Source organism: Rattus norvegicus, chromosome 11, assembly GCF_021556685.1.
Source record: "Rattus norvegicus strain SHRSP/BbbUtx chromosome 11, alternate assembly SHRSP_T2T, whole genome shotgun sequence".
Lineage (NCBI taxonomy): Eukaryota > Metazoa > Chordata > Mammalia > Rodentia > Muridae > Rattus > Rattus norvegicus.
Window position 1 is genome coordinate 81,589,563 of NC_141544.1, and position 24,729 is coordinate 81,614,291.

A 24,729-nucleotide genomic window follows, 5' to 3' on the forward strand; every position below is an offset into this window, starting at 1 on the left:
ATGATGTACCAGAACATAAGATGACAACTGGATACGATCACTTAACATCTGTAAAACAGACGGAACATTTCGGTTCACTTGTAAAACAAGCAAACCTGCACGTGAGCGCAGGCAGCTGTAAAGACTTGTCACATTCCATATTGATAAGGGTGATTTCAGGTGGGTGGTACTCTTGTTCCTAATCAGCCAGCTACCCCTGTAGTATGTCCAATAAACCTCTTTCCTTTTCTTTTCTTTTCTCCTTCATTTTTTTTGAGACAGGGCTTCTGTGTGTAGCTCTGGCTGTCCAGGACTCTCTGTGGACCCGTCTAGCTTACACCTCAGGCCTGCCTGCGCCTGCCTCTGCCTCCCGAGCCTGCGATTGATGTCGTGTATTCCACCACCAACTTAAATTTATTTTCTTAATAACAAACACAAGGTCCTACTTTATAGGCAATAATATAAAGTTCTATCTGCCCAAAATATGAACTACATACATGAAAAAGCATATTTATCTTCCGGCCTGCCCGCCACAGGGATCACTTAACTTAAAAGCAAAAACAAAACAAAAAGTAAAAGCTCAGTATAATTATAAATTTATCTGAAGAAAACGTTCCCTAACTTAATATTTAACAATTCACAGTACACAAAAGTTGGTAAAGTAGCACAATGAATACAATGTTTCATTGATAATCTTTTTAAGATTTGTCTGAAAGCACAGACCTTAATGTATCCTGTGTGTTTCAACACAGCAGAGTCAGGCCAAGGTGACCAAGTGTCAGAGCTACCTGGAGCAGGACAAAGGCCACACCAGAAGAATTCTTTTGGGAGGCAGGTTACATAGCTCAATGACTGAGAGCTTGCCTGGCATATGCATTGCTGTACTTTGCTTTTTATTGCTGTGATAAACATTTTGACCGAAATGTTTCCCTAACGGGGAAGAAGGGCTTGTTTTTATTTGGTTTATATTCCTACGGCACCGTTCACAGGCCGTCAAGGCAGGAACCCGCAGGCAGGACTGAAGCAGAGGCCATGGAAGAATGACCACCCTTTACTGGTTTGCTTTCCACACAAGTGAGGACCACGCGCTCAGGGGGAGCACTACCCATTAGTCTGGAGACTCTTACTTCAGTCAGTAAACAAGAGAACCCCACAGATTGGCCTACAGGCAAATCCTATTATGGAGGGATTTTTTCCATTATGGTTCCCTGCTCCCAAATGACTTTATAGTTTGTGTCAAGTATGACAAAAACTAACCAGCACCCTCAATTTAATCCCCATCTCCACAAGTAAAGAAGTAATCTTCCTACTGCTGCCAGAAAAAAATATGTATATTTCCAAAGTTACCAAATGCTTCTTTGTAACACACACAAATACATCCTGGAAGTTGGTAGACTCCTGTCATAATTTATTTTTACCCAAAAATGTCAGTCTCCTTCACAAACTATCTCTACAGGTGCTCGAATACACCGGCAGCTTCTCTACAGCAAGATGCTGGTGTGGTATAGAGCTCAGTGGGGTTTAGGAGGAAGCGTCCTAGAATTGCACATCAGGACCGTCTCACTGTAACTGAAAATATAAGTTTCAATGTCTCCATTGAAGACACAGCAACCACCCACTTCACAGAGCCATGTGAACCCAAACAGAAAATGCAACCCCAGAGCAGAACCTCGTACAAGCATCAGTAAGTTATCACTACAGTAAAAATGTGGTCTCAGGAGAGCATTTGATTAAGTCCATTTCAACCGAGCTTGTGTATCAGTCATTTACTGAACGCCACGCAATGTTCTAGGTGTTAAGAATATTAAGTATAAATAAAGGATGGTCCCTTGCTTTTAAAAAATTGAGGTTTTTTGAATAAAATTAATTCAGTGGGTAGAGTTAGAGAGGTAAGTCTTTTTGATTCCAGAGGCTCAGGCTGCCGCCCAGGGTTGACCTTGAACACATAAGCCTCCAGGGTGCTAAGATTATAAATACTCTATCAATCGGAGCTGGATGGGCTTTTCCTACCAGTGGCTTAGTAGTTCCTTAGTTTCCTGGGTTTGTAGTCACATCAACAGAAATAAATGTTTAGTCAGTAACATAAAGCTGCTTAAAATGATCTTATCAAAAACCAGGTCTCAGCTGGGCAGTGGTAGCCCATGCCCTTGATGCCAGCGCTCTGGGGGCAGAGGCAGGAGGATCTCTGAGTTTGAGGCCAGCCTGGTCTGCAGAGTGAGTTCCAGGACAGCCAGGGTTATGGAGAAACCCTGTCTTGAGTCTCTGTATCTCACTGATGGAAGGCACAGTGCCACTAAGTAAAGCAAAGGTGATGAGTGCCACTCACCAAGTGAGATGGGAACACTTGAATCTGGACGCTAAGAAAAATTTGTAATTTTTACAAATTTATTTCTGGGAGATTCTGTGGGTGCTGGGACTTGTGGTAGTATTTTTTTTTTAATTAAACAAACATTTTTATCAGCACATACTATTTCACATATTGAGGCATTTTTTAAAGACATTTTCATACAGTTAATTATGTCATGTACTTTGGCCACTATCCCCATGCCTTTTAGTGGTTTAAAACAGAGTTTTGCCTGTTATCAGGCTCAGGATCCTTTGGCCTGCGTCCAAGTGAGAGATTAAAGTAGGTACTACTATGCTAAATTTGTAAATCATTTAAAAAATATACACAAACATTAAGATGGTTAAATCTGGCTAGGCAAGATGGCGCACACCTTTAATTCCAGCACTCAGGAGGCAGAGGCAGGCAGATCTGAGTTCAAGGCTTACCTGGTCTACAGAGCAAGTTCTAGGCCAGCCAGGGTTATATAATGAGATGCTGTCTCAAAAAACAAAAGCAGGGGCTGCAGAGATGGCTCAGTGGTTGAGAGCACTGACTGCTCTTCCAGAGGTCCTGAGTTCAAATCCCAGCAACCACGTGGTGGCTCACAACCATCTATAATGGGATCTGATGCCCTCTTCTGGTGTGTCTGAAGACAGCTACAGTGTGCGCATATACATGAAATAAATAAACCTTCAAAAAACAAACAAACAAAATAAGAAACAAGATCAAAAGATGTATAAATCTAAGAACTGAAATCTAAGCATGTGTTGTTCGTACTGAAGGTTCCAAGAGCTAAGAGACTCTTTAGGAGGCCTGAACACTATCTAGCTAAATCAATCCTAGTCTGATTATCATGCCTAATATTTACACAGATTTTATGGTCACTTAAAAAACTTTCAGATTCAGGATATTTGACATTTAGAACTATTGCCAGAGTAATAAGCAGTACAAAGATTATACTGAGAATGGAAGCTCAGAGAGATTAAACAGCTTAGTACCCGCAGAAGACAGAGACTCAGAACCAAGAGCTCCGACTCCATGCCTGCTCCTTGACTGAACAGACAGCAACTCTAACCCAACTCTATTAATCTGTGCCTTTGATAGAAAAACAGGACGGTACAGCATTCACTCCCTGTACCTGAGGAGTGAAATAAAGTATCACATATAACGTCTACCTTGAATATTCGTGAGGAACTAGTTTCATGATCCCAGGATTCTTCAGATACCCAAATCCAGGGAGACCGATGTGATGCCAAGTAAGGTGTCAAAGCATTTCCATCAAGTCTACGGATACCTATGCATTTTTGTTGACACTGCTAAGAAAGGGTCTCATGTAGCCCAGGCTGGCCTTGAACTCCCTGTATTGCTGAGGATAGTCTTCTCACAGGCTAGGATTACAAGAATGCACCACCCTACCAGCAGGGTTTGTTTGAGACAGGGTTGTCTATGATGAGTTTAAATTCCCGGGTTCAAGCCATCTTCCTGCTTTAGCCCTCTGACAACAGGGTAGAGGAGGTGAAAATACAGACACATGTCACCAAAGCTGATGACACTCTGCCTATGTATTTTATCACCCCTCAATCATTCATATTGCCTAATATAATAGACAGGGCATGGGAAGAGTTGCTGTGCTGCACAGTTTAGGGAATGGTGATGAGAAAAAAAGTGTGCATCTTTTTTTCCCTGAATACTTTCAATCCACACTTGGTTGAATCCATGAAAACAGAGGGTCAGCTATATTGACATATATGTAACAGATTAAAATTTCTAGTATTTCTGAAATAACAATTTGGCTCTGAAAAAGAGAAAATCTAGAAAGCAGCCTAATTAGTGACCATAACCAGAGAATATGACAGAGACTGCAATGTGTCAGTTCTATCCCTTCTAACTCCTTTGGAGAGAAATGACATCTTTATGCTAGTTAGGTTTCCCATTTACTCAGAAACCTGAAAGAACAATTTCCCATTAGTTCAAGCCTTTTATCTGTTAGCAAATATTCACTCAAGTCTTTTGCCACATAATGTAACTAATACTTTATGTATTTAAAACAATGTATGTACTATAGTATTTTCAAACACAAATTAAGCCATTCTCAGAACTAAGGAACAGGTCACAGAGAAGCAGGTCCTGCAAACAGTACCTCAGCCCTCAATCACAGCACACCATTCATTACCGTCTCCTCAGGCAGATCTTCAGACACACACCTGCGTCCGCCATCATCAGCTCACACTCAGTCCCCACAGCAGCGGCAGAAATCTCATGCTCCTACTCTGATATTTCGGGAGAGGGGAGTTTCCCTCAAGGATCACGAACTCCAACAGAAAGTCAACTGTGTATACGGCTGCCCCGCTCACCTGTCCCCGGCCAGTCATCCAGAGACCGACACTGAACTGAGGGTGCTCTCAGTGCGTATGGCTACAGTGTGACTGTCAGTCTCTTTGCTGCATTAGCTTACGCTTAAGCAACTAGGTTAGAGCTGTTGTCCAGCCTTCCTCTAGTGTCCAGCCTTTGATCTACCAGCCAGACTAAGCACCCTGGGGTGTCATCACAAAGATCTTTCTGACGATTTTACCTGGAGGAAAGCAGTATTTGTCTGATTAAATCAGTGCTTCTTTCATTCAACAACTATTTTCTGAGTAAGGCCTGTGTGTACCACATGCTCAGCTGAATACCAGAGGGAGGGGGGTCTGCAGCCAAGGGTGGAGCTGAGAGCCCGTGGGAGAACTAGCACTGTCTACCCACAAGTCCTGCTACATGTAAGTGCAATTTTCAGACGGCTCAGAGGACTCCTATGCAATGTGAAACACTAAAATCTTTCATTGTAATAATTTCTAATAAAGCCTTAAAGTCATAATAAATTGTCTTTTCTGAACATGGTACATATTTAATATACCATACCAATGCCTGGCTATATCTGCTTTTAGAAGCCACACGGACGTTTGTTGATCTATTTTAGTATTTCTATCTAGACAATTGCAAAGCAAGCTCATCTGGCTTGTGGTTTCAGCAAAAACTGATTGGTTCCAAACAAAGGCCTAGGAAGTTCTCTCCTGAGTAAAGTCCACGAGCATCACAACATCTTCACTGGGCATCTACTTCACCTTTGGAAGACTTTTAAGTTGAATTCCTACACTTAAGATTGCTCCACACACACAGTTGGGAGTGCCAAGTAGATGATCTTACACGGCATGTGACATGTCACTAAGGAGTTCATAGACTAAAAGATCCTGAAGTAATGTCAACATGAAAAAAAGCCAACCCCTCCTTATGTTTATAAAGGAAAGTGAAGGGAATGCTCAGGAGGCTGTGAGTCAGCGAGCTTTTCAGAGGCACAGCTAAGGTCAGTGTTCAAGCCATTTGAGCCAGTGAATTTTAACTGGTGGCCGTCAGGGACAGTGCTAGTATTTGGCTACCTGTAAACATTTCCTGCGCTGTTGTCTCGAGGGGGTAGAGGCCAGGATGCTGCCAACTATCCACAAAAGAGGGAACATCATGGGCCAGGATGCTCCATACACAAAATACGGACGGAACAGCCTCTCGGGCCAGAGAACTGCGACTTAGACTGCACTTTGTAGGATTTTGTAACCAATTCATATTTGATACAAGCATTTTGAAGCCAGGCAATTTAAGAATAAAGTTTGTTTGATTTTCTCTGTGACACAAGAATAAAACACACTTACCAGGAGCCAAATCCCAAGGGTCTCCGTTCATAATCTGGCAGATCTGGAGCAATCTTACAAGCTTGTATGTTCAGGTATTTAAATATGTGGATTTTGCCTTTTATGCATATCTAAATAAAATAACAAATACAGCCAATTACTACTCATCTGAAATATAAGTATTCTTTTAAGAAGATTAACATTATTTTAGTGTGCGGGGGTTTTGCTAGCATGCACGTCTGTGTGCCATGCGCATGCCTGGTACTCACAGAGGCCAGGAGAGAATATTAGATCCCCTTGCACTAGAGCTCCAAACAGTTGTGAGCAGATCTGTGGATGCTGGGTCACTAGTGGGACCAGGTCCCCTGGAAAAACGGTCAGTGCTCTTAACTGATGAGCCGCCTCTCCAGCCGCCCGAGACGTTCTCTCTCTCTCTTTTTAAATGATGACTAGCTTTTGGTGTAACATAACTGGGTTTTTAAGGCACCTCTATTAAACACACACTGATTAGTTATACACAGTCAGGACGTTACAGACTCTAGGTATTAATCATGCATAATTATATTGTACATGCTAATCTCTGCAGGAAAGAATTAGCAATGATAAAATTATGAAATTTATGCACATACCATTTTTGATGTTTCCTGTCTCATGAGTCAAACAAATTCTTTAGGCTGATGAAATGCTCTATAATTTTGAGTCTAAAAATGCTTATGTGTTAAAAGCTTAGTTGTCAGCTGACTTTTAGCAGTAACTGGATCAAGTGGGCTCTAATGTGATCAGTGAATTAATGCAGGCTGACTTGCTTCATGGCTACACCCACTGACAGGAGCCTGGGCTGGGCTGGAGGAAGGCAGCACTAGGGTAGGCCTTTGAAGGGGATACCTGGTCCCTGAAGTCCTCTCTGTCCCCGTCCCTGGCTGTTGTGAGGTGAGCGGCCTCCTCTACCACATGCTCCTGTTGCCATGATGCCGTCTCACCACAGGTCCATAGCAACAGAGCCAGATGGCTGAAACCTCTGAAACTAGGAGCCTTACTTACTTCTTCTAACTTACTTTCTCTTGAAACTTACTTTGTCACTGATTAAAAACTGACTAATACAAAACCTTTTTTGTAGTTATGAAGTTCTATAACTTTTACAGATTCTATGACCATCATAAGTGAGGGTTCCCTGGAACCCACATAAAGGCAGAGAGAACCAACTCCAAGAACTTGTCCTCTGAATTCCACATGTCAGAGCACATGTGCACAGATTCTATGGAAAAAAATAACTTTTAAGAAAGTTCAAAGTTGTTGGGGATTTAGCTCTGTGGTAGAGCGCTTGCCTAGCAAGCGCAAGGCCCTGGGTTCAGTCCCCAGCTTCAAAAAAAAAAAAAAAAAAAAAAAAGAAGTTCAAAGTTAAAATTATGAGTGTGGCTAATATTTTATGGCTTATAGGATGTAATCTACCTCACAGTTACCACTTTTATTTCAGTTACTCACAAATGGATGAGCCACCTGGTTAAATGAGGCCCTTAACACGACAGGAAGGTGGGAGGCACAGAAGCAGGGGCAGCATGAACACCCTGAAAACTCCTTTGGAAGGCTGCTGTCTATGCCATGCATGTTCTCCAGCTCAAGCCTCCATAGGACTCAACTCTCATTAGGAAACTCAACTCTCATTAGGAAACTAGCTTCCTTATTGCTGTTAGCTTTTGTTGTTGTTGCTTTCCGAGAGTTTCTCTGTGTAGCCCCGGCTGTCTTAGAGATCTACTTGCTCTGCCTCCAAGTGCTGGGATTAAAGGCGTGCACCAGCACCACCTGGCCAGAAAACTAATTTCTGAGAAACTCTTCAATTTAAAGTGCTTGAGGATAGGGGAGAAAGGGAAGGCATAGTCAACAAAATGGCTTGATGTGTGAGCCTTAGGGCCTACGTTTGGATCTTCAGTGCCCACATAAATACACCAGACCTGGGACGGTGGAGACAGGAAGGTCTCAGGCTAGCTCAGTCACTGAACTCCAAATTCTGTGAGAGATTTTGTCTCCAAAACCAAACAAACCCAGTAAGGTGGAGAGTGACTGAGGAAGACACCTACCGTTAACCTCTGGTGCGCATAAACACACACACATACACACACGCCAAAGTAATGAGAGGAAAATGCTTTCAGAAACATCAAAATCTTTCTTTCGTCCCCTTTATTAAGGGAGTGTATGGAGGACAGACACAGTGATATACAGAGAACCTCCTTTAACTTTCCAACAGCCAACAGGAGTTGCCTTCAGCAGACTTCGCCCATGCTTACCTGTGCAGGAGGCGACTGGAGTGGGTTGTTGTCCAAGGTGATCACTTGGAGGTGCCGGAGGTTCCGGTAACAGACAGGGATTACTGTGATTTTATTGCACGAGAAGTCTAGTCGTATCAAAGGCACCTCTGCCAGCTCTGCAAGAAGGAAAGGGGAAGGAACAAACCCTAATATTTTGAAAACTAGCTTTTACACATGTTTCTAGTTAAATGTGGCAAATTTGAAAAATCATTTCCCTCTATTCCTAGGAACTGACAAGATATAAATAAAATCTGATTGCTTAGAGATAGGAACACTACCAAAACTCAAGCAGTTTGATTCTTTCCCCTCTTTCCAGGGAACTGTTTCCTAGTTCTCAGAAACTAGATAGCATTTCAAAAAAGGAGGCTACTTGGAGGCTTTATAAGCAGCTGAAGTTCCACATACGATGCCTGTATGCACTGTCCCAAGTCACTCCTCAGACAGACACTCACGCACACCCCAGGAACCAGAGAGTTATCGTCTACTGAAAGTATACCAACAGGCTCCGGACTTAGGGAGCGAGGCTCCATGAGAGTGAAGATATGTGGACAGTTGAAACAGGACGGAAAACCAAGGACAACAGCGACTCCACCTGCCCTGCCTTAGCCCCTCCTGCAGGCCAGCAATAAGAAACGCACACAGTTGTAAACAAGAGAAGCCTGATGCGCCTGTATCTGGACAAACTAAACAGTCCCATATGAAAGGACTCTAGATACTGACATGGGGTTTCCCCCAGGAAAATCATGGCCTCTTGCTTAATTACCCTTCAACAATTTCTGCCCAATATACTCAGAACTTCTACGATGCTGTGTGCAGATTGTATATGACTCAGAGAATCTGAGAAGTCCCAACAGCATGTAAGACAAAACCAAAAATGAACTAAGAAAAAAGAAAGAACAAGTACATGGGAACAGAAGGAAAATTTAAAAACCATAATATCTTTAATTTCAGGGAAATACAATATGGAATCACCAAAATATTTTTTCTAAAAAGTTATATAATAGCAATCATTTTATAATGGTAGAAACTGAAAATTCTGAATTTCAGAAATTAAAAAAAATTCAAGACTTGTTTGAATTATTTTACTCTAGAGTAACACAAAACGCTACAGAAACTAATAAGAAAAATCAAAGATTTAGTCACAACATTCAATTTGAAAAATAGGAACAGAAAAGCCAGAAAAGAAATTATCAAAAAGAGGGAGGGGGCCAGCAAGATGACTCAGCAAGCAGGCATGGTGGCACACGGGAGGACGTGGGAACACTTGGGTGGCAGAAGCAGGTAGACCCCTGTGAATTTGCGCCAGCCTTGTTTACATAGAGTTCCAGAACAGCTAGGGCTACACAGGAAGCACAGGGAGACTCTGCCTTATTCAAAGAAAAAAAGACTCAGTAGATAAAACCTCAGAAGGAAAAAAGGAACTTGCTCTGAGTCTGAAGAGGTTAACCCTTGAAACCACAAGAAAGAAGGAAGGAACAAAGTTGTCATCTGACCATATACCTGCATGGTGGCACATGAACACACACCCAAATAAATAAATATAAGATGGGGGGAAAGGCATAACAATTGTCTCAAGACTACAGTCTGAAGAGGCCTATGTAACCAGCGTGTGCAGTTAGCCCATATGACAGCAACAGCATCAGAGACGCTTAGTAAGCAGGAAAGTGGGACGCTCTTCAAGTCTTCCAGACAGAAACGGCTGGCAAGTCCGCTAGGTGCAGCAGCTGTAACACTCAGGAGGCTGAGGCGGAAGGACTGCGAGAACCTGGCTGCAATGGTGTGAGGCCAGCCACAAGTATAAAGCAAGATTATGCCTCCAAAGCACGCACACACATGCACGCTAACAAACACCCTCCTTCCCAAACCATTATTTAAAAAGTCAAGAAATACTAGAGGAAATAGCCAACAAACCTAATGAAAATGCCCCTGGCCACTGAAACTTGAATACTGGGAGTGAAGTTGGGGGTGGAGATAACATGAGGCAAAGAAATATCAGTACTTACTCTGAGCTTTTAAATATCTTTTGAATGATATTTAGTGAAAAGTAAATACAAATGAGAATGGTTATGCAACAAAAGATACGGAGAGCTGAACGCCAAGAAGTGCAGACATCCTGAGACCGCAGGACAGACTGCCACTTCTGTACACCTCTGCCCACATCCCCTATCCGAGGGGAAACTGCACAGTGCCTCTGGACACAGGAATATAGGAACTGTCAGCTGCCGGTTCCTGCGGTTCTGGTCTGTGCCCAGGACTGAACTGAACTGGCCAAACAGCTCCCTGCATCCAAATCCCATGGGGGAAAGAATTGGACCCTCAGAAGTGTGGACACTCCTGAGAAGTCAGAGGAGGCTACCCTCTGCCCACAGTCCAGACCCAAGAGGGAATCGCCTAGAGCCAACTGTGCCCGCTGGGTGCAAGGACCTAGGAACAATCAGGGGCTGGACCCTTTGACTCCTGCCCGCGCCTAGAGCTGAAAGACAGTCACCAGGAGCACATACACACCTGAGAGCAGAGCACCTGTTCTCAGAAAAGGCTGAAAGAAAACAGGAAAACAGTTCTACAGGAGTGCTGACACAGAGGCCTATAGGAGGGTCAAGAAACTCTCAGAAACAGCAAAACAAGCAAACACCACAGACAGGCCAATGGCTAGAGGCAAGCGCGGGAACCTAAGCAACAGAAACCAAGACTACTTGGCATCATCAGACCACAGTTCTCCCACCAAAGAAAATACTGGATATCCAAACACACCGGAAAAACAAGATTTAGATTTAAAATCACATTTTATGATAATGATGGAAGACTTTAAGAAGGACATAAAGAACTCCCTTAAAGAAATGCAGAAAAGGGGCTGGGGATCTAGCTCAGTGGTAGAGCGCTTGCCTAGCAAGCACAAGGCCCTGGGTTCGGTCCCCAGCTCCGAGAAAAAGAAAAGAAAAAAAAAAAGAAAGAAATGCAGAAAAACATAAGTAAACAAATAGAAGCCCTTAAAGAGGAAACACAAAAATCCCTGAAAGAATTACAAGAAAACACAACCAAACAGGTGAAGGAATTGAACAAAACCGTTCATGATTGAATTTTTTATTTCAAAACAATAAAGAAAGCACACAAAGGGAGACAACCCTGGAAATAGAAAACCTAAGGAAGAGACAAGGAGTCGTAGATACAAGCATCACCAACAGAATACAAGAGATAGAAGAGAGAATCTCAGGGGCAGAAATTACCATAGAAAACATTGACACAACCGTCAAAGATAATGAAAAATGCAAAAAGCTCCTAGGCAAAAACATTCAGGAAATCCAGGACACGATGAGAAGATCAAACCTAAGGATAATAGGTATAGAAGAAAATGAAGACTCCCAACTTAAAGGGCCAGTAAATATACTCAATAAAATTATAGAAGAAAACGTTCCAAACCTAAAGAAAGAGATGCCCATAAACATACAAGAAACCTACAGAACTGTAAATAGATTGGACCAGAAGAGAAAGTCCTCCCCTCACATAATAGTTAAAACACCAAATGCACAAAACAAAGAAAGAATATCAAAAGCAGTAAGGGAAAAAGGTCAAGTGACATATAAAGGCAGACTTATAAGAATTACACCAGACTTCTCACCAGAGACTATGAAAGCCAGAAGATTCTGGACAGATGTCATACAGACTCTAAGAGAACACAAATGCCAGTCTAAGCTACTGTATCCGGCAAAACTCTCAATTAACATAGATGGAGAAACCAAGGTATTTCATGACAAAACCAAATTTACACAGTATCTTTCTATAAATCCAGCCCTACAAAGGATAATAGATGGAAAACTCCAATACAAGGAGAGAAACTACACTGTACAGAAAGCAAGAATATAATCTCCTTGCAACAAAACCAAAAGAGAGACACACAAACATAATTCCACCTCTAACAATAAAAATAACAGGAAGTGACAATCACTATTCCTTAATATCTCTCAACATCAACAGACTCAATTCCCCAATAAAAAGACATAGACTAACAGACTGGATACATAAAGAAGACCCAGCATTTTGCTGCCTACAGGAAACACAACTCAAAGACAAAGACAGACACTACCTCAGAGTAAATGGTTGGAAAACAACTTTCCAAGCAAACAGCCTGAAGAAACAAGCTGGAGTTGCCATTCTAATATCGAATAAAATTGACTTTCAACCAAGAGTCATTAAAAAAACATAAGGAAGGACACTTCATATTCATCAAAGGAAAAATCCACCAAGATGAACTCTCAATCCTAAATATCTATGCTCCAAATGCAAGGACACCTACATTCATAAAAGAAACCTTACTAAAGCTCAAAGCACACATTGCACCTCACACAATAATAGTAGGAGATTTCAACACCCTACTCTCATCAATGGACAGATCATGGAAACAAAAATTAAAAAGACATAGAGAAACTAACAGAAACTATGAACCAAATGGATGTAACACATATCTAAAGAACATTTCATCCTAAAACAAAAGGATATACCTTCTCAACACCTCATAGTACCCTCTCCAAAACTGACCACATAATCAGTCACAAAACAGGCCTCAACAGACAAAGGAAGATTGAAATAATCCCATGCATCCTATCACATCACCATGGACTAAGACTGGTCTTCAATAACAACAATATTGACAGAAAGCCCACATATGCATGGAAGTCAAACAACTCTCTACTCAATGACAACTTGGTCAAGGAAGAAACAAAGAAAGAAATTAAAGACTTCTTAGAATGTAATGAAAGGGAAGATACAACATACCCAAACGTTTGGGACACAATGAAAGCTGTGCTAAAAGCTGAGCTAAGAGCTGTGCTCATAGCTTTGAGTGCCTGCAAAAAGAAACGGGAGAGAGCATATATCAGCATTTTGACAGCACACCTAAAAGCTCTAGAACAAAAAGAAACAAATAAACCCAAGAGGAGTAGAAAGCAGGAAATAAACTCAGGACTGAAATCAGGCAAGTAGAAACAAAAAGGACTATACAAAGTATCAACAAAACCAGGAGCTGGTTCTTTGAGAAAATCAACAAGATAGATAAACCCTTAGCCAGACTAACCAGAGGTCACAGAGAATGTATCCAAATTAACAAAATCTGAAATGAAAAGGGAGATATAACAACAGAACCTGAGGAAATTAAAAAATCATCAGATCCTACTACAAAAGCCTATATTCAACAAAACTGGAAAATCTGGAGGAAATGGACAATTTTCTAGACAGATACCAGGTACCGAAGTGAAATCAGGAACAAATAAACCATCTAAACAACCCCATAACTCCTAAAGAAATAGAAGAAGTTATTAAAAGTCTCCCAACCAAAAAGAGCCCAGGGCCAGATGGGTTTAGAAGAATTCTATCAGACCTTCATAAAAGACCTCATTCCAATACTATCCAAACTATTTCACAAAATTGAAACGGATCACTACCGAATTCCTTCTATGAAGCCACAATTACTCTTATACTGAAACCACACAAAGACCCAACAAAGAAAGAGAACTTCAGACCAATTTCCCTTATGAATATTGACACAAAAATACTCAATAAAATTCTTGCAAACAGAATCCAATAACACATCAAAATGATCATCCATCATGATCAAGTAGGCTTCATCCCAGGGACGCATCCCAGGGATGGTTTAATATATGGAAATCCATCAACGTAATCCATTATATAAACAAACTCAAAGATAAGAACCACATGATCATTTCATTAGATGCTGAGAAAGCATTTGACAAAATTCAACACCCCTTCATGTTGAAAGTCCTGGAAAGATCAGGAATTCAAGGCCCATATCTAAACATAGTAAAAGCAATATACAGCAAACCAGTAGCTAATATCAAACTAAATGGAGAGAAACTTGAAGCAATCCCACTAAAATCAGGGACTAAATAAGGCTGCCCACTCTCTCCCTACTTATTCAATATAGTACTCAAAGTCCTAACCAGAGCAATCAGACAACAAAAGGAGGTCAAAAGGATACAAATTGGAAGGGAAGAAAACAAAATATCACTATTTGCAGATGATATGATAGTATACTTAAGTGACCTCAAAAGTTCCACCAGAGAACTACTTAACCTGATAAAAAAACTTTAGCAAAGCGTCAGGGTATAAAATTAACTCAAACAAATCAGTAGCCTTCCTCTACTCAAAGGATAAACAGGCTAAGAAAGAAATTAGGGAGATGACACCCTTCACAATAGTTCCAAATAATATAAAATATCTTGGTGTGACTTTAACCAAGCAAGTGAAAGATCTGTATGACAAGAATTTCAAGTTTCTGAAGAAAGAAATTGAAGAAGACCTCAGAAGATGTAAAGATCTCCAATGCTCATGGATTGACAGGATTAATATAGTAAAAATGGCCATTTTGCCAAAAGCAATCTACAGATTCAATGCAATCCCCATCGAAAATTTCCACTCAATTCTTTATAGAGAGAGAAAGAACAATTTGCAAATTTCATTTGGAATAACAAAAAACCCAGGATAGCAAAAACTATACTCAACAATAAAAGAACTTCTGGGGGAATCACCACCCGTGACTTCAAGCAGTATTACAGAGCAATAGTCATAAAATCTGTGTGGTATTGGTATAGAGACAGGCAGATAGATCAGTGGAACAGAATTGAAGACCCAGAAATGAACCTCACACACCTGTGGTCATTTGATCTTCAACAAAGGAACTAAAACCATCCAATGGAAGAAAGATAGCATTTTCAACAAATGGTGCTGGTTTAACTGGAGGTCAGCATGTAGAAGAATGCAAATTGATCCATTCTTATCACCATGTACAAAGCTTAAGTCCAAGTAGATCAAGGACCTCCATATCAACCCAGATACACTTAAACTAATAGAAGAAAAAATGGGGAAGAGTCTCGAACACACGGGCACTGGGGAAAATTTCCTGAACAAAACACCATAAAACTGCAAAGCTTCTGTAAGGCAAAGGACACTGTCACTAGGACAAAACAGCAACCAACAGATTGGGAAAAGATCTTTACCAATCCTACATCTGATAGAGGGCTAATATCCAAAATATACAAAGAACTCAAGAAGTTAGACTCCAGAGAGCCAAATAACCCTATTAAAAATGGGGTACAGGGCTAAACAAAACATTCTCAGCCGAGGATTATCGAATGGCCAAAAAGCACCTAAAGAAATGTTCAACATCCTTAGTCATAAGGGAAATGCAAATCAAAATAACCCTGAGATTCCACCTCACACCAGTGAGAATGGCTAAGATAAAAAACTCAGGTGACAGCAGATGCTGGCGAGGATGCCGAGAAAGAGGAACACTCCTCCATTGTTGGTGGGATTGCAGACTGGTACAACCATTCTGGAAATCAGTCTGGAGGTTCCTCAGAAAATTGGACATTCCACTACCTGAGGACCCAGCTTATACCTCTCCTGGGCATATACCCAAAAGATGCTCCAACATACAACAAAGACACATGCTCCACTATGTTCACAGCAGCCCTATTTATAATAGCCAGAAGCTAGAAAGAACCCAGATGCCCTTCAACAGAGGACTGGATTTAAAAAATGTGGTACATCTACAGAATGGAGTACTACTCAGCTATCAAAAACACTGATTTCATGAAATTCATAGGCAAATGGATGGATCTGGAAAATATCATCCTGAGTGAGGTAACCCAATCACAAAGCTCGAATTACTCAAGATGTAATCCACAGGCCACAGGAAGCTCAAGAAGAATGACTGAAATGCAGATGCTCCCACTCCTTCTTAAAAGGGGAAAAAATATCCATAGGAGGGGGATAGGGAAGCAAAGTTTAGAGCAGTGATTCAAGGAATGGCCATTCAGAGCCTGCCCCACATGTGGCCCATATGGCCCATATATATACAGCCACCAAAACTAGATAAGATTGATGAAGCTAAAAAGTGCAGGCTGACAGGAACCAGATATCTCTCCTGAGAGACACATCCAGAGCATGTCCAATACAGAGGTCAATGCTAGCAGCAAACCACTGAACTGAGAATAGGACCCCCTTGGGTGGAATTAGAGGAAGGATTGAAAGAGCTGAGGGAGCTTGCAACCCCATAAGAACAACAATGCCAACCAACCAGAGCTTCCAGGGACTAAACCACTACCCGAAGTCTATACATGGACTGACCCAGGCTCCAACTGCATATGTAGCAGAGAATAGTAGCCTTGTTGGGGCACCAGTGAAAGTGGAAGCCCTTGGTTCTGCCAAGGTTGGACCCCCAGTGCACGGGAATGTCAGGGTTGAAGGGGTAAGGGGGATGTATAGGGGGTATACCTGTACGGGGATTGGGAGGGGGTTGGGGGGGCTTATGGACAGGAAACCGGGAAAGGGAATAACATTTGAAATGTAAGCAAAGAAATACATCTTAAAAAAAAAAAAGATACATCACCAACCAAAAACACAATGCTATAGATTACTAGTTAGTGCTCAAATAAACTTCCTGCCATCTCATGTTAGTTAACATGCTTGTTAAAAGTTTTATAAGAGAGATAAATTAGATGATAAAACTATTCTACTGTACTTGTCATCAAAACCCTGATATTGCCAGGCATGGTGGCACTAACCTGCAATCCCAGGACTCATGAGGCTGAAATGTATGTGTTGAGAAATTGAGGCTAGCCTAGGCTACACTATCAGGGGAAAAAACCCAAACACACACATACAAGATCCCAAACTTTAATATTTTCAGGAATATTTCATCCTACTCCATGAGCAAGCCTTCTTCTAGAAGGTGACTAGGCCCTGATTAAAGGGATGGCCCTAGGGAGAGTTTTGGACCTGACAGTGTGAGTGGATTGGTGGGTATAATCCCAGCTACTCAGGAGTTGAGACACAGGACTGAAAATTTCAGAACAGCCAAAGCAAGGTGACCTGTTTCAAATGAAAATAAAACAAGGGGGGTTGGGGATTTAGCTCAGCAGTAGAGCACTTGCCTAGCGAGCGCAAGGCCCTGGGTTCGGTCCCCAGCTCTGAAAAAAAGAAAAAAAAATGAAAATAAAACAAGAAAAAGTGGGATGGGGAACGTCGTGACAGTAGCACCGTGCCTACTGTGCACAAGGCCCCTGTGTACTTTTCAGTTCCTCAGCTACACTCCATGGAAACCTGAGTATTAGGAGTGGGAGGCAGAGATATGAATGTGTGGGATTATTATGACACAGGTCACAATTCTTGTTTTCTTGGCAACTCCTATCCCTATCCTGAGTTGGTGGCAAATGCCAAAAGGCAATACGGGAGAGGCCTGAGAGCCATGGGGTGGGTGTAAAGGCCACAAGACAAGTTCAGTGACAGCATGGGGACACCAGCTAGAGTGATGGTTGTCTCACTCCATCAAACTGGACTTTGCAGTAAAAGCAAAACCATCACTATTTAACATTTATTATAAACTCTGTCATATCTTATATAACCTAGCTCTTTGTTATGAAAATGTTGCTGCTGTGTTTTCTTCTTTGTTTACATTGGGACACTCATGGTCTCTCTAGTGTGGCAGGTCTTATACCCATGGTTCTCCAGTCTGTCCTGCCAGTGCTGAGGTTATAGGCATTTGCCATCATTTGACTCATTTCTTATTTTAAAATATACATTCTGAAATGTTCATAAATATTTTCTAGAATTTGCTTTGAATTGGTCTAGAGGAATTGGAATTAGGAGGAGACACACACACACACACACACACACACACACACACACACACTTTTTTTTTTAATGGTGATTTTATTTCTGGAAATTTTCTTATATAAATGAACTTTCATGTGCCTGCCACATGCCACCACAATGATCAGTTCTTGGTGATTCTTATTTCATACATATGAAACATATTTATGTGAAAAGAACATATATGAAACATATATATGAAATAATGTATACAAAGATCCATACATATAAAGTGAAATCACCATGAACTGATCCCTGCAGCAGTGCGTGACAAACACATGGAAGCTCTTTTATGTAAGAAACTTTACATGACTAAACTATGCCATTAAAAATGGTTCTCATTCTTATTCTCAGTCTTTCCTTTCATACATTAATGAATATTTGATATATTTTAATTTGTTTAATCATTCTGTCACTCAACATTTGTCATTGTGGGCCTCCTTCACAGCCTTCTGCAGACCTTGTCTGAACGTTTCCAGTGAAGGATAAAATTAAGTTCAACTCCAACTCCCCCGCTGCCACTTAATTTTCACAGTGCCTTTATAAAGCGGACTAACGCATCATATCAGACCACCCCTGCATCAAACACACTCCATTTCTCTCTATAGGCATGCCTGGTTAAATTCACACTGACACTGCCATGAAGGATCAATTACAGTAGCTCATAAGTCAAGAGGATAGAAAAGGAAATCACTGAGCAAGGATTACAAAGATTTTCTCTCAAGGTTTTGTTGTTTGGTTGGTAGTGGGGATTGGGCCTCCAGTCCCGACCCCTAGTCAAGTGCAAGCCCTTATCCCTCTTTTGCCTGTTTGTTGTTTGTTTGTTGTTTTCTCTGTCCCTCAGACTCCTGACTCTCCTCCCTGTAATTCTGACCTGCAGACAGGGTTACTCAGCAGGCCTGTATGATGATCCCCCTGCTGTAGCCTCTCGAGTAGCTGGGGTAACAGGCCCATGCCAGGAGGCCCAGATCTTCAAAATTTAGATCTTTAAAATAAAAACACAAATACCAACAAAACAATTATTTCATAGTTTCTTACCTTCAGGCAAGCGTAGGAGATGATTTCTTCTGACATTAAAGTCTCTCAAGGCTTCCAGATTACCAATTTGGGAAGGTACAGTTTGAATTTCATTGCAGCTCACATCCTATTTCAGAGTACAAAAGGGGGATTATTTTAATTACAAACTTGCCTGCTTTAAACTATTTACAAAATGAGATTAGATTAAAAAAAAAAAAACCAACCTACATTCCTTCCTGATGTGTGTGTGTGTGCACGTGTGTGTATAAAATTCATCCTATATCTGAAAATAATTCAGTTAATACTCTTTTTAATTTATTTTAATTTATAGGTTTTTGACTCATTCTTTATATTTTATATATATTTGTGAAAAAATTGAAATTAAAATAATATGGCTTAAGATATTAATAGAAAGCCTAGAATACTAGATCAAATAAAAATGTTGGTAGAAAGGTAAAGAAGAAAAAGGTGTATTTTACTTTATACTATTCTAATTAAAATAAAAAATGATTAAGGGCTGGGGATTTAGCTCAGTGGTAGAGCGCTTACCTAGGAAGCGCAAGGCCCTGGGTTCAGTCCCCAGCTCCGAAAAAAAGAACCAAAAAAAAAAATAAATAAATAAAAATAAAAATAAATAAAAATAAAAAATGATTAAAAATTATATAGAAAAGCTGTCATTTTTCAAAATACCAGTCAGATTGTTCAAAAATGTAAAATTAAAATGTAAGCAATGACTAATTTTTATCCAACTGCATATAAAGGGAAATACTAAAGCATAAACAACTCAAAAGCTATGGAAAACCAGGCTGGTAGTACCAGTCAGTCTGTCTAACACATGGTCCGGAGGCCTGCTGTAGCTTGCTTTAAAGCTTGGTTTCAATGGGCTTGAAAAAGAAACCAGCTACAGCTTCCAAGATGAATAAATACAAAATTCCATAATTCTGAAACCATCGGTGTGTAGCAGAAGGGAGCCCAAGCAGTACAGGGTTATGTAAAAGCCCTCCAACACACTAGGGAAGGGAAAGAACTAATACACCACCTACAAAGTCAGGCGCTCACCGTGGACCTCCATAAGCTTTCACAGCTGTAAGACTTTTTATTACATTTATTATTTGTGGATCAGAGGAATTAGGGGGAAATAGTTGGGTGTGGAGATCATAGGACAATTTGTGGGATTTGGTTCTTTTCTACCACCTGGCCTCAGGGATAGAACTAGTCTGGCTTGGCTGCAAACACTTTTACTTGTTGACCCATCTTGCTGGCCCCAAACATTGTTTTATCTTTTTCAAAAGAGAAAAGAATATAATTTTTACCTTTCCTATTCATTAATGACTGAAGTAGGATCAAAGATCAGACTTTGAAGTCCAGTGCTCTAAGCATCAAACGTAAAAAGGGCGTAAAAGAAGGTGAGAGGCGCGGACATGGGTCTGTGGGAAGGATGTTAGTACTTTTAGTCTATCTCCCAGAGAACACCTGTGTCAACAGAGTCATTTACTGTCACCCAGAAATGCAGGTGGGAAGGAAAGAGGAGAAGGATGCTGTAAAATGCCATCAGGGAAACCTGAGGCGATGAAGTTATTTCCTCTATCAGAAGTTCCCTGAATAACTGAGGGCATCAACCAACACCTTCTCAAGAAGACTAACAGCAGCACCTCAAACATGTGACTTTCTGCTAAGAATTGGGATTGCATAAGTAGTTAAAAAACTTAAGTGATTTGATGACACAAATCCGGGAAATTTAGGCATGGAGACTGAGTTCAAGGGTACTGCAGGCTATAAAATGACCTTTTACAAAAAATAAAATAAGAATATGATCAAACTATATGATGAAAAATTTTAAATAAAATATAATAAAATGGGAAAAAATAAACAAAAGAACTTAAAGCATAAGTTATACCTACTTCATGCAAACAAGCCAAGTTCTAAAATATACCCCCTAAACATACATTTTGGGCTTTATTTCCAAGACTAGAGATCATAAAAACAGTAGTCTAAAATCCCAACTGTAGATTTTAATGTCTGTGAATTTTTAACATATAAGCTGCTATATTTAAAGTCCTCCTACCAAAGTAATCTAATTTGTCCAGCTACATTTATACCTTACTTTTTCTGTTTACAATCATCTATATTAATAAACCACACCAAAAAGACAGTATTTCTAAATCTCACTGGACAAAGTTACATTTGATCGTTTCAAGTAATAGGAAACAGGCTTTAGCTCCAATCCTATGGAGACACGGCCTGGCACATTATGTCATCTGAGCACTAGTTCCTTAGCTATGAAATGCACACACTATTAGTCCAGCTCATAATAGAACTGTGGGGAATAAATGGTCTGAATCCTACACAAACACAAAACATAAACAGCTAGGAGACGGGTTCCTGGGCCTGGCAGTGGTGGGGCTTTTAAGCCAGCACCTGGGAAGCAGAGGAAAGCAGATCTCTGTGAGTTCAAAGCCAGCATGGTCTCCAGAGCCAAGTTCCAGAACAGCAAAAGCTACACTGAACAATCCTGCCTTGAAGAAAATAAACAAACAAAAAAGAGACGCTCGGGGCTGGGGATTTAGCTCAGTGGTAGAGCGCTTACCTAGGAAGCGCAAGGCCCTGGGTTCGGTCCCCAGCTCCGGGGGAAAAAAAAAAAAAAAAAGAGACGCTTTCTTGTATATTCACAGATAATAGTACATGAAGTCTAACAGAATCCTAGATAATACGTAATAGTCAATGACAGTTGGCTACATATTCCAGAGGTCAAACACACACACAAAATCAGAGTAACTTTAGTAGAAATCATAAAAATATTGATAGAAACATTTTAATTTGAAAACTCAACTACATTATTAACTTATGTCTCAAAAGTTTAGTAATACAGAAATCACTTAATGCTGGATTGAAAATAACCAATGGTGTTTCCCCATTTTGTGTGGCGATATTAAGACTTGTACACCGAAGTCTTGCTTGATTAAATTGTCAAGCCAACACTATAAAATTACTTTAAAAGCAATTTTAATATTCAATTTTTATCATATAGAAGACTACAGACATGTTGTATGATCAAAAAATAAAATGTTAACTTACAAGTTCCGTCAGATGTCTGAGCTGTCCAATTTCTTCAGGAAGGGAGACCAATTTGTTATTGCTAGCGATTAAGACCTTCAGTGGTAAGTTACACAAGTGGACTGGCAATGTTGACAGCTGGTTCCGACTAAGTGAGTAAGTAGAGAAAGAGCAGTCAGATACCATTGAAGGAAAATCTCCATCTTTGTTATTTTGGATACAAAACTAAGTCTTAAAAAGAACAAACAGGATACTAGATTTGAGTTCTGTCAGTTTAATCAATTCCCTGCTGACCAAATTTAGACAGATAGCAAGAATCTTTGTTTATTAAAAAAACATTAAGATATAATAGATATATAAAATATTAAGCATATTTCTTTTAGAATAGAAAGAAATTAAAGTTTAATATGTAAATTTTTAAATTTATTTTATGTATATGAGTACACTGTAGCTGTCCTCAGACACACCAGAAGAGGATCTCAGATCTCATTATAGGTGGTTGTGAGCCACCATGTGGGTGCTGGGAATTGAACTCAGGACCTCAGGAAGAGAAGTCGGTGCTCTTAACCGCTGAGCCGTCTCTCCAGCCTTTCCATGTAAATTTAACTCCAGAGTAATTCTTTTAGGGCCATGTGTTTCCCTATTTTCAAGATCTTTTTTGTTGGTTAACATATTTCATGGATCTTTAAAAAATTTTAATCTAATAATAATCTACTATATGTTTATTAAGAAAAATAGTTCTAGTGTTATTTTTAATGAGATTTTAAGAACTGCTAGAAGGAGTGAATTTTATTTAAGATTTTATTTTTATTTTTAATTAAGTGTATATGTGTGTGTCAGAGTGGGTTTATGTGCATGAGTGCAGTACCCAAAGCAGCCAGAAGAGAGCATCAAATTCCCCTGGAGCTGCAATTACAGGCAGTTGTGGGCTGTCTGACAGGATGATAGGAACTGAACTCAATCCAGGTCCCTGGAAAGGCAGCATACGCTTTTAATGATGGAGTCATCTCACTGGCCTCAGGGATGGATCTTGTTTTTAAGGTATCTAAACTGGGCATCAAAATATTCCCATGGTCCAATGAGATGGCTCAGTGGGTAAAGGCACTTCCCACATAAATATGGCAACCTGAATTCAATCCCTAGAATTCACATAAAAGTGGAAGTAGAGAAATGATTCTGCAAGGTTGCCCTCTGCCTCTGTATATGCATTACAGCGCTCAGCCAAACACAGCATGCACGTACACAATAAAAATAACAATGGTGTGTGTGTGTGTGTGTGTGTGCGTGGTGTGTATGTGTGAGTAGTGTGTGTGGTGTGTCTGTGTGTGGTGTGTGTGTGTGTGGCTGGGGACTGAACCCAGTGCCTGTGCACACCAGGCTAATGTTCCTCCAGCTAAGCTGCAACCCCGTCCATCTTATCTAGTATTCACTTGATAAAGTTTACTTGAAAATAGAACTGGAGAACCACAGCTGCAAGACTTCTACAGGCCTATCAGACTAACAGCTAGTAGAGTTTGTTAATTATGCAAAGCTAAAAATAGAGAAATGAGAAACATGGGAGAAACATTACTATATTCTAAGAACATATCAGAAACTGCTGGTGGAACAGAGAAGTAACTGCAAACATTTCAGTGACTGAGAGGAGAAAATTAAAGGTAATATGAAACCACTTTTTCAAAAGAATAGCATTCTTACCTAATATTAAGGAATGTCAGAGCTTGTAAGTTTAGAACAGCCTCTGGGATATACCGAATACAATTCTGGTACAGGTTAAGACTTTCCAGAGAAACAAAGTGGCACGTTTCCATAGGAATTTCAGAGAGGCGATTTCGTGACAGGTCTGAAAGAAAACATAAAAGCTTAAAACCATTCTTTGAAACATGTTTTACTGAATTAGTTAGCATACTTCATAATTACTTGATTTCTCCAGAATTCCTATTGTAGAAACTGGTTCAATATAAGCATCAAAATACTTATTAACCAGCCAGAGTATCCCATTAAACATACACCTTTAAACTGCTGCTAGGAAATGCTTCCTTTTCACTTTCCACACCTAGTTATTCTCTGTAAATAATGCACATTCTAAGACATTGAACACTCATCCTATCAAAGCTGCATAACTAAGTTCCAAACATCATCAGACACAAGTGGATCCCTCCAGAAACAACAACAATAACAACAACAACAACAATAAACCCACCTTGCCACGTAAGCACGAGAGAGAAGGTGGGGAGGGTGAATGAGAACGCCATGATGTGTTCCTGGGAGTGAGAACAGCTCTCCAGGGTGGGTTTCTCCCACCGAGGAAGCCAGAGATCAGGATGTCAGGGCTGGTGGCAAGTACCTTTTATCCGCTGAACCATCTCAGCAACTCAACTGCCTACTCTCTACTAAGGAAAGTTACAGTCCTTTGTTAAAGCACACCCAGGAACCTTTTTTGGTCCCAATGCAATGACACAACGTGAGCCTCAATAAAAATAGTAATTGAGGGGCTGGAAAAATGGCTCACTAGTTAGGAATACTTGCTGTTTTCCTAAAGCAGCACCAGAGCTTGGCTCCCAGAACCCACAGTGGGCAGATCAAAACTGCCTGTAATTCTGTCTCTGTAGGCTGGTAAGCACATGTACGTACACACACACACACACACACACACACACACACACACACACACACAGAGTAAAAAAAAAAAAAACTTGTTTTCATTTTTCGAAACAAGGTGCAAGATCAC

At 40.5% G+C, this 24,729-nt stretch overlaps 1 protein-coding gene across 27 annotated transcripts in view; it reads right to left on the reverse strand.

Moving 5' to 3' along the window:
• Positions 1-24,729, reverse strand: part of Lrch3 (leucine rich repeats and calponin homology domain containing 3) — a 99,772-nt gene that overhangs the window by 42,107 nt on the left and 32,936 nt on the right. For all 27 annotated transcript variants that reach the window (NM_001371838.2, NM_001371837.2, XM_087576185.1 and 24 more), the window contains exons 2-6: positions 23,697-23,841; positions 22,023-22,149; positions 18,969-19,074; positions 8,247-8,383; positions 5,986-6,095 (exon numbers count right to left, since the gene is read on the reverse strand). In NM_001371838.2, coding sequence (NP_001358767.2) covers positions 5,986-6,095; positions 8,247-8,383; positions 18,969-19,074; positions 22,023-22,149; positions 23,697-23,841 — 625 coding nt within the window. The remainder of the gene's footprint in view (positions 1-5,985; positions 6,096-8,246; positions 8,384-18,968; positions 19,075-22,022; positions 22,150-23,696; positions 23,842-24,729) is intronic.